The sequence below is a fragment of the Pagrus major genome, chromosome 18 (assembly GCF_040436345.1).
Source record: "Pagrus major chromosome 18, Pma_NU_1.0".
Taxonomy (NCBI): Eukaryota; Metazoa; Chordata; class Actinopteri; order Spariformes; family Sparidae; genus Pagrus; species Pagrus major.
Window position 1 is genome coordinate 2,326,640 of NC_133232.1, and position 15,261 is coordinate 2,341,900.

At 41.6% G+C, this 15,261-nt stretch overlaps 1 protein-coding gene across 1 annotated transcript; it reads left to right on the forward strand.

The window, feature by feature from the left end:
- The first annotated feature begins 7,676 nt into the window (after positions 1 to 7,676).
- dnd1 (DND microRNA-mediated repression inhibitor 1) lies at positions 7,677 to 14,705 on the forward strand. The gene is made up of 5 exons (XM_073487013.1): positions 7,677 to 7,776; positions 8,985 to 9,090; positions 10,733 to 11,058; positions 11,409 to 11,541; positions 13,913 to 14,705. Exons 1-5 carry the CDS (start codon positions 7,747 to 7,749, stop codon positions 14,476 to 14,478), a joined length of 1,161 nt encoding a protein of 386 aa, XP_073343114.1. The 5' UTR covers positions 7,677 to 7,746; the 3' UTR covers positions 14,479 to 14,705.
- Positions 14,706 to 15,261: the final 556 nt, after the last annotated feature.

A 15,261-nucleotide genomic window follows, 5' to 3' on the forward strand; every position in this document is an offset into this window, starting at 1 on the left:
TAGCGACTAATAGCCTACGCCAAGCAACGTCAAAAGGTCACATGTAACGTGCCGTCTGCGTGCAAACCAGCCAATCAAATCGCGTGACACAAGAGCAGCAAAATTCAAGGGTCATCATCATTTAAAAAACGTTATAAACAATTTCATTTCTTGTCATAATTGTTACCTATGATTGTTACATACAGTCTAAACCAGAGAGATGTATTTATTTTTTGTATATCATCAGTGGCCATGGTCAGTCTTGTGTGTCACCTTCTTCCCGCTAGCCAACATTTTCACATAGAGCAATACAACTAACTGTCGCAAAACAAAACAAAAAAAACACATCGCGACAGGAAGTCACGTTATTCATACAAAAAAAAACAGTTCTTAAAGTGCATACAAAAATGATGGATGAGGAGCAAAACTCAACAGTGCACATGGAAAGTCAGGATTTGTAACAAACAGCAAATCACATGCAACATCAACTTATCCCCAACATATCTGAGCTCAGAGGGTTCCTGAAGGAAACAGAGTGAAAAATACAAAATAAGGAGTTTTTATGAGCTTTAATACACAATTATCATTTTTACAAATCAAGTACCAAAACGGCAAAGTAATGGGTGACTGTGATTTCTGTTTTTATTGTACAAGGAAGAAAGTATGATGAACAAATATATAAAAGCATTCATTCATCATGTGAGCTGTACAGTAATGTGCTGTAATGTGTAATGTACAGTAATGCTGCCTTGACTGCTGAGGAGCAGGAAACCACAGATTGTTTCGAATTATAAATTAAATAGACACCATCTGGCAATGGGATCACACCAGCCACGATGCCCGTCAACATGTTGACTTCCCGACCCGTGAGTACTCACTTGTCATTACTAAATTATAACACGAGTACTCACTGGTCATTACTAAATTATAACACGTGTACTCACTGGTCATTACTGTATCATTACATGTGTACTCACTGGTCATTACTAAATTATAACACAAGTACTCACTGGTCATTACTAAATTATAACACGTGTACTCACTGGTCATTACTAAATTATAACACGTGTACTCACTGGTCATTACTACATTATAACACGTGTACTCACTGGTCATTACTACATTATAACACGTGTACTCACTGGTCATTACTACATTATAACACGTGTACTCACTGGTCATTACTAAATTATAACACGAGTACTCACTGGTCATTACTACATCATTACATCAGTACTCAGTTTCTCAGATGAAAATGCAAAACACATATTTAGCAGCTGCTACAGTGTTAGTAATGTTTTCACCCTGTGAGTCTGTGTCATCATGGTGAAATGATACTGTTTGGAACAGGAACTCACAGCAGCAGTTCAAGCACTGTCAGGTGGCCGCTCACACTTTTTGCCCTGGCCCACAATGATGCAGTCATGAAGTGTGTAGTTGACATCAGAATAAGGGCAGTTCACAATGGATGTGGTCCGACCCATGAGTATTGAGTACTGAGTACTTGTAGTTATGGGTCACAACACCATTTTGTTGAGTGTGGAGGCTGTTGTGCTCGAGCACCAGATGGTCTCTCTTTGTAACTCTATGTGGTTTACAGCCAGTTAGCAATAAGCTGCTTGTAGAAACATTTAGTGTATTTCATAGCTTGTCTGCTTATTTATAAGGCAACGCTCCATGTCCTTTGGTTCTTGTAAATGTGAATGCACTATTCATGTCCATGTCGGGACACTGTAGAGAAGGTGATTCCATTCTTGATACATTCCACCTGTAACCCTATACACAAACACTTCACGTTTGGCCTATGGCATTAGTTACCATGGCAACATGACTGAGTTTGAACCGAGGCCAAGCCTGCTTTGACCACAACATTTCCAAACACAAAAACAAAATACATACAGTATATTTTCCAGAAACATATAAACAAAAGTGAATAGACAGTAACATGTCTGCAAACAAAAACAGAACACAGAACACAGAATGAATCAGAAAATAAAATGACAAAACTGAAAATACAGTTCCAAATAAATGAACAGCAAAGATATAACCAACTGTATTAACTGACCTATCAGTCTTTATTGTTCAGCATAATACATGACCCAGAATAATGAAGGTCCATTATTTACTGTTTTCCTGCTTGAATTGGATGAATATAAAAACTAGAATGGCACTCAGCAGACCTCCACCAAAATCCATTTTGTACTCAATCATAGAAACCAGCCGCCTACATCCTAAAAGATTTGTTTTCATCAAGATCCATGCATTATTCCCTTGTAAATGTACGAAGTTAGTTCTTAATGTACATTTGATCTCAAACATAAACATGTGTAGTCAGATGGGTATGATAATCTGCTAATACCCAGTCCTGCTGTTCTGTCCAGTGTCACAACTATTTTCAATCTGAATTATCCAGATCAAGTTCAATAATACAGAATGTCTACATTGGTCAGCTCTTATATCCTTTATAAATATATAAATAAATATTCATTGAAAAATGTATTAATTTGAAATGCTGCTGTCACAGATTTGTCTGTCTCCTTGCATTTCTTTGTGTTCATCTTCACAGGAGACAGCAGTTATCTTGTATCATCAACACTCTTCATGTTTCAGGTATTATTTCCTAATATGGTTTTTGTCTGGCCCTGTCAGTTATCAGAGACTTTATAAAGTTCACTAATGCAGAAGGTAACTATTAAAGAACCAACTGCAAATGTATTACAATCAGTCACGAGATGACCACAGAATGAATCAGACAAGATATTAACTCACATGCATACTTTTCTAGTGAGACACTTCTTTTTTGACAATGCATATGATCAACCTGTCCAACAGGACAAGTGAAGAGTGAATGGTCACAGTTCTGGTTGATATCAGTAAAAAAAAAAAGTGTTACATTTAGCCTATTAAAGGTCTTATAATATTCATAAGTATGTTTTAATTAATTTATAATCACCTGAAAATAAGAGCTGTTGTATTTTCATTACCTTAGAAAAGCCGTTTATATCTACATAGGGAGCTGGTCTCCCTCAACGGAGGTCGCTATGTTGCACCGCCATCTTTCTACAGTATCCCAGAATAGCCAAACCTGGCACTAGTAAGGGCCTTTCGCATTTTGCTTGGCCACCAGAAATGACCGTGTTCGGAGTCGAAGAAGAAGAAGAGCGAGTGGCTCCTTTTTCCTGCCAAACAATTTGAATTATGAGAAGTTTGAAACCAAGTTTGAAACCACAGTCTGATGAAGGATGGATGATCATATTTATTTTGTGCAAGAAAAATCACAGGAATGTGAATCATTATCAAAGAAGCCTCAGTCTGTGCCTCTCAGAGGCAGGTGGTAACATCGTGTTAGCAAGATTTATTTAGACTTCTTTGTCTGTTGCAGTGAGAACATGTGGAGCGATAACTAACTAAGATATTTAGGGCTGGCAGTGACAGTCAAAGACAGTCAAAGTAATGACTTAGTGTGACAGATAAACTGAGGAGAAGTCTGCTCATCACCCAGTTAATAAATTCTGTGAATATTTTTCACAGTGCTCTATAAGTTCTTTGTATGATCCTAATTTTTCCTTTTGAGTTAGGACCTATAGTTGTATAGACTAAATAACTAAATACACCTCACCTCATCACTTGAATTAATAGAAATACTCAACGCTGTTGTGGGCAAGTCCGTATTTAGAAAATGAGTTTCTTGTCTGTGAGGGCCACCGTAGCTTCTGGAGCTTCGCCAACGTCTTCGGAAAGGGAGGGCTGAGCGAGGGAGTTTAAGGGACTACTCAGAAGGAAAATACTTGAACATCATAATTTTTATGATGGGGAAGTATACATGTTTAAGTTACAAAGAGAAAACAATTAAACACTGAATTTTCTAAATGTTTTTGAGGAATAAGTGGGCTCTCGAAAAGGAAGTTAATAGGAACGTGGAACAGAATTATATTTTTGAGCTTTGGTGGGACATTTTGAGTCACAGTGAAGGCTGGGGTTAAAATTGATACTTCAAAATAAAGATACAAAAGATCTTATTTATCTAATCTTTTCTTTTGTGTGCATAAATCAAAATATTGCGTGTATATGTACAAGGTATACGAAGGTGTGTGTAGATATGTGTGTGAATTGTATGTGTGAGCACATGCAATAAATGTAAATAAATTGTTTCGTCTTTCAATTTCTGTAGATGTACCCCTCTGACCTTAAGTAATAATAATCTTAATAATCATAATAGCAGTTTTTTAGCAATTAAAACATGTTGATGTGAGTTTTTCACATTAAGAGTGCATTATTGCAAAGGCTAGTGAGACTGGTGTTCTTCAACACTGATGCTGTCTAAGCTGTTGTTCATTATGCAGCCAGATAACTGACATGAAGTGCTTACAACAAACACCCAGTTTCCGTTTTGGACAGTGATATTACAAGACATGTTTTATCTGTGTGTCTTGTATGTTTGTAGCAGTCTCTCAGCAGTTTCCCCGCTGCAGGAAAAAAAGACGTGATCTAACACTGACACCTTGTGGAGGACTATATCCATTGCATGTGAAGGCGTAAGCAGCAAACCCCTTGCAATGGGAGAAGGCACCAGGCCAGATTCATTCTTGATCTGTTTGTGCATCATATGATTGAAGGTGTTACACAAACTACACTGGTCTGAAATTAAGGCTTCACAGAATATTCTCAAATATTGATCCCTCATGTGAACGTTGTAGCAGCATCACTGACACGTTTGGAGCTGTCCTAGCTAGTTCAACTATTTCATACTTTATCTCAGGTATTATATAGAAATGTGTGTTTTGGTGTCATAGATCCTAAAAGGGGGAACTTTTGTTAGTCTGCTGGCATGTAGATTAATACTACACAACTGGGAGCAGGCGACACCCTCTACTCATATATTGGATCAATTGGATAAGCAGTGACGACACATTTAGATTGAAATTCACTTCATATTAAAAAGGCCAGGTGGAAATTTTTATAAAATATGGTGGCCTTCACTTTTAGCCTCACAAGTACTCATATTATCATATACTCATATCATATACTAATCATATTTGGTTGTTCATAGAAATGATGTACTTTATACTTTAGTATCATTTTCACCTCTTTTCCATCTTTTCCCCCCTAATTGTTACTGTTTAATACAACTGTATGCTTCCATGTGTCAAAAGTTTCAAATGTTAGGCACAATAACAAAGGTTTAAAATACAAGTATGAGCAGATAGTGTGGCCTTTTGTGCAGGCAGAGTAAAAACATCTCTCTCTCTCTCTGTCTGTTTATCTGTCTGTCTATAGATCAAGCTCCGTTTTAATTTTTAAACATTTCCATGCATGCAGCAATGTCACTGGAACAAATAGCGTGGCACATTAAAGCAGCAAAACTAAACACTGTAGTTATAAACTTGACAGGACAGAGCAAAGATCATTGTTTGAGGCCCTCCATTTCAGTAAACGCAATCATAGCAAGTGAACACAAAGTATTTGGAGGCAGCTCTTTTCAGTTAACAAAGTCACAGCATTAAAGGACAGACACAAATGAGAATTCTGTTTTAAATACTTCGAATTACCTTTAGTCAGATACAAGAAGACAATTTTATAACTCTCTTCTGTCAATTTATCTGGCCACAGTGTGGGGTATTCACTAAGGAGCACAGTCTCACTCACTGATTTGCTGCTGTCACTGCTCAGTCAGTCGCTCTGTAATGGCATGTTGTAACTGTGGCTGCTGGATGCTGAGCTGGAGCTGTCTGAGCGTCGGGTGTCTGGTCTGTGGTGGTGGGTGGCTCACTGGGCTGCTGCTGTATCTCAGTGTCCTCCCACGCTGTAGTAGCTGGTTCAGTGCGACCAGCCGAGGCCCAACGCTAGAAGCTGTAGAGGCTGAGGCAGCAGACTTGTTGGTCCTCTGTGGACGTTTAATAAAAGCATTTTGTCAGTTTAGGCAAACTTTCCTTAAACCTGGCATCTTGTCTCTCGCTTTTTTCTTTCTCAGTTCCACTTTGAAAACGCTTCATTGCTAACGTTAGTGACTGTCCAAATGCAGCATCCCTGCATGCGAAGGTGGAATAGTCCATTGAATGTGAGATGTGGGTGATTTACATGTAGACAGTTATTTCTATTTATTACAGTAGCAGCATATTATCATTCATTTGAAAAAACATCCACAAGGCCCCATAGCGGAGGAGGCCCCGAGCAGTTGCCTACCTATGCCTTATGGTAAAACCGCCTATGCCTATGTAACAATCATACATTCTAGTTTTCCACTTTCCTGCTTGAAAGTAATGAAGTATAGACAGCACAGTGTTCTACATTGATTGCACCTGCCCCCAGCAGTCAAGCAACAAGTCTGTCCTCATCAGAAAAATGACCATATAGGTGGAAAATGAAAGCAGCTTATAACGAGTCATATTTACGTTTGTTGTCAGGCGGCGACCTCTAGTGGCTTTAGTGATTATTACAGCTTCAAAGGAGGAAGTGAGGAGGAGTAGTATAAAGAGTGAAAAGTCAGTATAGGGAGGACGTCGAGGATGGACGGTCAGGTTAAACAAGCACAGGACTTTCAGGAGACCGCTGTTCATGTCCAGTGTGAAACCAGAAGACAACACTGAGTTCTTTTAAGTTACAAATGTAGTGAAGTTACGTCACGTACATAATGTAACATATGGTACTTAGGTACAGGAGATATGTTTGTACAGTATTCACATGGATTGAACCAATCAATAATTTTAAAATGAAATCAGTTACCTGAAGTTAAATAATTATATCATCGATATAATGATCATTAAGATGATGTAATTAACAGTTTGTTGAAACTTAAAATCTAATTAAATCTGCTTAATGTTGGACACAGCATCACTCAGTGTAACCACACTGACACATGATACACATGATCAGCTCTCAGCCAATTATATGCACACTGCTCATGGTTTCAATTCTACTCATTTAGCCCATTTCAAAATAATAGCACACTTTCATTCAAGATAACTTCAGACTGTCCTCCAACTGCCTTAAAAGGACCAGGCAGGCAAATGAGAATAAACTGGATTATGTAGGCTATTTTTCTTTTACAATTAAAATATTCATGAAAAATACAATTTCCACTAAAATCCAATAAAAACAGTGTGTCTCATTCAAGTACAGGACGACATTTGTGATCGATTTCGAGTCAATCGGTCAAACGACCTGGAAGCTATTGAAAAAATCGGCCGATGTTTTCATGAAAAATTGTGACTTTTCTTTAAAACAGATTCATAAGAAATGTTTCAAAGACATTGTTCACCGGTGTCGTGCCAGAAAACGACTGTCCCCAACGGGAACGCCCATGGGGTTAGGGTTAGTCCTTAGTTAGTTAGTCGTTAGTCGTTTTCTGGCACACCACCGGATCTCCGAAGTAAGAGATCCTGATAAATGTTTATTTCATGTGCCATTCTTTCTCCAAATAGAAAACACAGTGTTTCCTGTGTGACAGCCCTACTTAGCCTACACAATCAGTTTGTCTCTCCATCATACCAAACCAAGAAATCCTCAGTGACCAGTAAATCAGATCCGGCTCTACATAACTGACAAGACATATCTATCCATCTACCTTTCTACCTGTCTATCTACCGATCACTGACTTTTTGACACTCCAGTGTTTTCCTCTGAGTTGAACCTGTGAGGTCCCCGCTGATTGGCTGTGGAGCTGAGCGGTGGTCCGGACAGCCTCAGTCTGATGACCCAGTGAACTCCAGGTGCGGCGGCAGACAGCAGACAGCAGCCAGCAGACAGCAGCGTCACGACGCAACAACCATGGCGATGATTAACAGCAAGCTCAGCGAGGTAACTTTGAACTTGGTTTGAAAACTGCTAGTTTGTAAACCGAACAGGCCAGCGAGAAGGACACAACGTCGTGTGAGCTGCAGCAGTGAGGCCGCGGGCAGCTCACCTGTGACGGTGCTCGGTTTGTATCGCTATGTTCATGGTTACTTTGTTGGTCCTGTTGTCTGCTCAGCTAAACAGCTGTGTAACAACTGCTGTACTCTTGTGTTGGCTCCTTCACTACACTGAGCCCCACCTGCCGCTCATTAGCCACATTAACAAAGAACCCACCGGGGTTTTGCTTGAAATGTCGCTGCAGTCCTTTGTGCTCGATCTTTATTTATTTTTTAAAAAAAATTTTTCCTCTGGCACGAAAAAACTACTATGGAACTTGGACCCAATTAAGAAAGTGGAAGATGCACCAGGGCAGAGAACATGCCAGCAGTACTCTGACCTTTTGACTTCATGTCGTGTTTGTGTTGTAAAACATGCTCTCTCCTCTCCTCTCTGATAATGTGCTCATCTGTTCAATTAGCTATGGCTTTATTAAATACACACAAACACTGTTAAACAAGAAAACATCCGATCAATAACAGAAGGCAGTTCAGAACAGTTCCACAAACACAAACCAGCGCAGATATTCTGACAACCCAGCTGTTAGCTATAATCTACTGAAGTACACTTGATGTGGGATCAGTGGGCTGAAGCCAGTTCTGTTAATAAGGGCTGATCTTTCCTCTTATATCCTCTTGCTGTTGCTGAGGAGCTTTTCCAACAATACCCCCATTCACACTGGCTTTTCAAGGCGGGAATCTTGTGCCATTATTCCACCTCGCCGTCTGTGTGACAGTTACAGTGGTGGGATGGGGGGACAGTGTGGTTCCTCCTCTGATCCTCCAGTGGAGGTAGTATGTGGAGTAGTAAGTTAGCCGGCTCACGCCCTATGGCACCCCAGCTGGACAGCCGCCACCACAATTAAAGTCTGATTCTGTGGGAAACACTGAGCATCTATATGATTATAACAGTCTGAGTGCTGAGACATGTTTAGATTTACACGTGGGAACACATTCTTTTGGTTCCGGCATGCAGTATGAAATGACACACTGGAGCGGCTTTATTCCGGCGCTGCTTGGTTCATTGTGAGCAAACAAAGGCGGCGTAAAGGTGAGCCTTCGTTGCAGCGTTTTTGCGGAATATCTGTCTGATTAGGGCTTTTGTTTCTCCTGCAGGTGCTGAACATTGAGCGGGTGAAGGAGCTGGAAACCTGGCTGAAAACAACCAAAACAAAGCTGACTCAAGTTAATGGCCAGAGGAGGTATGGAGGACCGCCTGAGGGTGAGAGAGGCCACTCAGCTCCGACACACTGCTGTTACACTGCACGAATGGAAGAATGAAAGAGGACCGAAAAGATAAGCATATGTGGAAATTAGGACTGCAACTTAAGATGAATTACATTATTATTATTATTATTAGCGTTTTTATTTTAAAAATGATTTCATGGTTTAATCTATCAATGACAGAAAGTAGTATAAGAAGGGTACAAACTGTGAAAAACTGCCATAACAAGTTTGTGCATGTGTGCGTGCTGTAACATTACGTTCATGAAGTAAAGTACATTTCCCCTCCAGCTCCAGTCAGCAGTCAACATTACAGAACATAAATACCCGACAATGGAGGTCCCCTCCGCGAATCACTGCTGCAGTCAGGTTGATAAACAGGAGGGAAGATAAATCCACTTTTTAAAAGTTAAAAAGTAATCTCTGAGCTCTCCTCCTGTCAGTAAACGGCTCCGGATCAGAGCAGAATCTGATGGGACTCCAGGTGTTTATTCCTCCAGAGGGTCTGGCTCTGTCTATCCTCCCTCCACCTGGCCCTGCCCACACAACAGCGGGGAAAGCCCTGTGACTTATGCTGAAAGTTGAAGATTTAAATTTGTGTAGTACCCTCATTTGTTTTGTGTCGTGACTCGACTTGGTCTTTATTTGCATCTTTGCATTGTAAGGGTGTGACAAGATCTTGCAATATTAAAACGTGACCATATTTCTCGTTGAGGTGAAAAGCTGTCTCACGATATCAGTACATAACAGACAGAGCAGCGGCCGGCATGACGAAGTCTGACGTTGAACTTGAAATTAGAATAGAAGATGCCCCCTCGACTTGTAAATCGTTTGTGTGGCAGCATTTATGATACCTGGTGGAAACAATAAACTGTGACAGAGTGATAGACAAGACACGAACAATATGTAAGCACTGTAAGAAAATAAGGTTAGGGACATACACTGCGACTAACACAAGCACTATGCAAAGACACTACAGAAGCACCACAGCTCTCTACTAAAATCAACCACACCTGTGAAGAAAACACTGAAAGGCCAGACGATGCTGACAAATGCCTTTGCAGCTCAACTTCCACAGTCAAGTGCTAGAGCCACGGCAATAACAAAACTGATATGAGGCCATTTTCCGTGGTGGAAAATCGGTGACTCCTCCACACATTAGAACCGAAATACACCATCCCGTCAAATTTGTGGAAAGGAGTTCAGTTAGAAGCTCACACAAAGTTCATGCACAGTTATAAGGACTGAGAAATCATACAGCAGAGAAGCCAGTCAGTTGAGTTTGTGGCAAAATCTTTTACAGTGCTTACATATTTTGTGTCTTTTACTGCATATGATAATTCATACTCATTCAGAAGTCAGAACTGAAGTGACATTCATTACAAGATGATTACTAGTTAAGACATTTCAAAGTGGACCTGCATTGTTTTGCATTTTGTGACTTTCAATCAAATAAAATTTGTAGGAAGTTTTCTTAAAACTTGTGTTAAAATCTTGTCTCGATATCGTGAGCCCAATATCGTGTATCGTATCGTCTCGTGAGCCGAGTGACACCATGACACTCCTATTGCATTGTGATGAATGTAGCAAATAATCAGGTGACATGACCCATCCCTATCTCCTCTCCATTGTGCTGTCAGTGTGGGACGGACCCACCCCAGGACCTCGCTGTGAGGTGTTCATCAGCCACATCCCACGGGACGCCTACGAGGATCTGTTGATCCCCCTGTTCAGCTCCGTGGGACCTCTCTGGGAGTTCCGGCTCATGATGAACTTCAGTGGCCAGAACCGTGGCTTCGCCTATGCCAAATACGGAAGCTCAGCTGATGCTACCAACGCCATCCGACTGCTGCACGGTCACATGATGGAGCACGGCTACTTCCTCAGTGTCCGCCGCAGCGTAGAGAAGAGACATCTCTGTCTAGGAGACCTGCCCACCTGCACAAGGCAAGAGGACCTACTGCAGGTACGACAGCTCTGGGGCTCGTCTGTGTTTTTTTTTTTTTTTTAAGCTGAAGTGGAGGAAAACTCAAATGAATTAACTGTCACACACAACAAAAAACAACAAAGAACATCTACCACCTTCGAATATAATATCTATCGTGGCAACAGGTTGCATGTTGGTGGTTAGACTGTGAGTGTATGCAGGCTGTGATTGGTTGGCTGGTTGGTTTAGCTTATAGGAAGTGGCGTTTGCTGAAGGCTACCTTAAAACCAAAATATTATCTAGAAAAATGTATATTGTCTCGACTGTGCAACCAAATGTTGTATCATGTTGTAGGCTATATCTTGTCTTAATAGCTACTTTGCTCCCAGGTGCTGCGTGTCCTGACCGAGGGGGTGGAGCGAGTGTCTCTGAAGGCGGGGCCTGGTATAGAGGGGGTGTGTGCTATAGTCGCCTTCTCATCCCACCATACTGCGTCTATGGCCAAGAAGGTTCTGGTGGAAGGTGGGTGAGCTCCTTCTGATGGACATGGACTAATCCATGGGATCAGTGTATTACTGTAAATAACGTCAGCCCTGATATAATGCAGATATAATCCTTATTTTTTAATCCAGCAAACATATTTTCACAGTGTTCAAAGAAATATGTCAGTTTAAGAGTATATATTTCTATAAGATGGCCTGTACAGCTGGTCCAGTCTAATCCACGTGCTATATTTGTGGCAGTACTTATGTTGCTGTATTTCATGGATGTGGAGGTAACTACTTCTCTGGCTCTGGCACAGACAAGAGGTGGGAAAAAAGTCTGTTGACTTAAGCACTTTGTAGATTTTCAACCAGCCCAGAGGCTGCTGTATCGCACAGATATTTGCTGGGAAGACCTAGCACGGGTGCTGTGTCGAAGGGCTAGGGTGGATACATGGAGGGTTAAACGCCCAGACAAGAGGGGCTTCACATGGGTAAAAGCTGGGCCTTAGGGTTAGTGCAGCTAGGTTGGACAGGATATATGCTGCCTGGCCAAAAAAAAGTCACCACCTGGATTTAACTAAGCAAATAGGTCAGAGCCTTCCATTGGACAATTACTGCAGTGATTAATGTGATTAATGGGGCGGCTTTGGCTCAGGGGCAGAGCCAGCGTCTTGTTATCAGAAGGTCACTTGTTTGATTCCCCTGGTCTGCATGTTGAAGTGTCCTCAGGCAAGATGCTGAACCCCAAACTGCTCCTGCTGTGATGGTTGGCACCTTGCATGGCAGCCACCGCCATCAGTGTATGAATGTAATTATTGTAAGTCGCTTTGGACAAAAGCGTCTTGTAAAATGCCCTAAATGTTGGAGCAATGGAAACAGGTCATGTGGTCTGATGAGTCCAGATTTACCTTGTTTCAGAGTGGTGGGCGCATCAGGGTTAGAAGAGAGGCAGATGAAGTGATGCCTATTACTTACCGTACAAGCGTGTGGGGGCAGTGTTATGATCTGGGGTTGCTTCAGTTGGTCAGGTATAGGTTCAGCAACTTTATCTGCCCAAAAAATGAGGTCAGCTTAAGGTCATAATCAAAGCTAAAGGCAGTCCAACAAAAGACGTAACAACGTGTCTGTGACACAGCAATAGACTGGATAGGGCACAGTTGTCCCCTGCAGTATTTTCAGACCACCATATGGTCACCACCATATATTTCCTCAGGACATAGGCAAATTTCAGTGTGAGGCTTTTGCAAGATGCCCATTTTTGCTCTTGTTTGAAAGATTTTTGGATGCTGTGGAAAGACAGGAAGGAGGAGTAAGAATTGCTGAGGTTATGGTAGGATGTGGGAAAGTGTCAAATCAGACATTGTTGTCAGTTATATACAGCGTCTGCTACTGCAGAGATAAATAGAGCAATTGGAAGGATGAAGGGCAGCAAAAAGGATGTTGAGAAAAGACTTACGGGGCAAAACACTGCAGGACAGATAAAAACACTGGCTGAAGTGATGACAGATTTGGGCTCCGTTCTCTAGGATAGAGCAAGAGGGGCTCTTGTAAGGGCTAGATTTTCAATGTTAAATATAGTTTGTGTGGGAGAGCTACCACCCAGCTCTCACAGGGCACTCCTTACTCCTCTACCTAAGACTGGGGATCTAAGTGACTTGAAGAACTGGTGGCCGGTGGTACTGCTCTGTGTTGACATTAAGATTAGAAGAAGGTAGTTGCAAAAAAAAAGACAAAATCACCAGTTAGGGGTTTTTTTGGTTTTAAACCGCCGCAACCAGCAATCCAAAGGACTTAATTGAAACAATTTTCCGTCTCTGCAAACGTATGGTACCAGCAAAGGGCTTTAACACTACCAGTTTGCATGAGCATTTGTGCATATACCTTTCTGCTGAGTACCCCATACTTACACTGAGAGACGCCCGGCTCTCACCGGACAAGCCTGTCCTTGGCTGCTTAGCAGTGGATATCTCTGCAATGCAATACAAAGGCATAGTGGACATAAAGTAGCAGAAAATGGAAATACTCAAGTAAATTACCTCGAAATTGTACTTAAGTAAATTGTACTCAATTGAACCCATTATAAACAATTACAATTCATGCATCCTGTAATCACAACCTCATGATCGTGTGATCTCATTTGGTCTGTTGGTGCATGATTTGCATTTTAGAGCTTTAGATTGACTTATTTGTCCATCCTGACACAATTTATAGAACGGAGCAGTAATTGGCTAACTGGACCACTGAAACAAAAGGTTGATTTTGGTTAACAGGAAAAAAAAACTTTAGGATCTTTGAAATGAGAGAATTCACGATTGTTCTTAAGATAAAGGGTTTAAAGAATATTACAGCTGTTATCAGCTGCTGTAGAAAATAGTTTTTATGACTGAACGTGTCTTTTTTTTCTTCAGCATTCAGGAGGAAGTTTGCACTGACCATCTCAATAACTTGGCTGTCCACGATCAAGCCGAACTTGGATGAGCCACTACCTGCCCTGACACCTTCACGCAGCCTCCTGCCTTCACCCATCAAGCCTCCGCGTCACCTCCTCAACTGTCCACAGCCCTCTGTCCGGCCTCCCTGCCTGGCCCACCATCCATCCACCCCACCGGGTTTCTCCAGAGCAGTGGGAGGACCCACTGGCCCCAGGTACCCTCCCTCCCCCGGCTCCTTCACCACCTCCTCCTCCTCCCAGGTGTCTCCAGCATCATCAGCATCCCCCGTGAGGCTCCTGCGTAAGCTATGCGAGGCGACTGGCATTGGCCATCCGCTTTATGAGCTACACTACAGCCACACTGGGTCTGATGGGTTCCTCTACTTCAGTTACAAGGTGTGTTTCCCTGGGATAACCATGCCCTTTGAAGGGGAGGTTATGATCTTGCCAGGACCCAGTGCCACCACAGTGGTGAAGGAAGCTCAGCAGGCTGCAGCCAATCAGGTGCTTCACAGGGTGTACAGCATGGAGCTCACCCCCTGACCAGTGTGTCACAAACGGCACTGTTGTCGGCTCGGTTCTGTTAATGATGTTCTGTACAAAAGAAGATGTTTGATCTTATGTGTAGTTTGTTAATTTATGCATGCTTTTATTAGTAGTGGACGTGTTTGTGTTGTTTGAACTTCTGGGGTTTGTTTTATGAATGTTTTTTTATTGTGTGTTACTGTTCAATTGGTTCCTCATTTTAATTAAATGAGATTTGCAAAGAACATGTGATGGTGTTGTTATTCATAAAGAGGACTGATTAATGACCACTTATCAGGGGCAGCAGCAAGTTCATCCTGTCCTGTTCTTCAAATGTGGTTTAACTAATCCAGGCTAACATGCTGCCATCAGGCTAAAATAATCCTCCAGCTAATTTCATTCTTTGAATGCGGTTTGAGATTGATGCATTAAACCAGGATGAGGTTACCTTGAGATAAAGAAAAAATTACATTCAGTTAAACTTAATTTGTATTGCATCGTCTCCTACAAAACCTAATCTCCATCGTATGACTTCTGATGAAGAAATGCCTCCAGAACATGAAAGAACACACCTCAGAGAATAGGTTAACACCTGATATTTTTATCACCATGTTGTTCGTTCCTCCATTTCATTCGAGAAAGGCTCCTATCTGCAGTGTAATTGCAGTCTCATCAGCTATATTTGATCACAACATCACCAGCCCCTTCTATTGTGGGGGAAAACAATCCATGGTTAACCTGTTCTGAGTTCTCTGTGTTCTCTCATGTTCTGGAGGCATTTCTCCATCAGAAGTCATACGA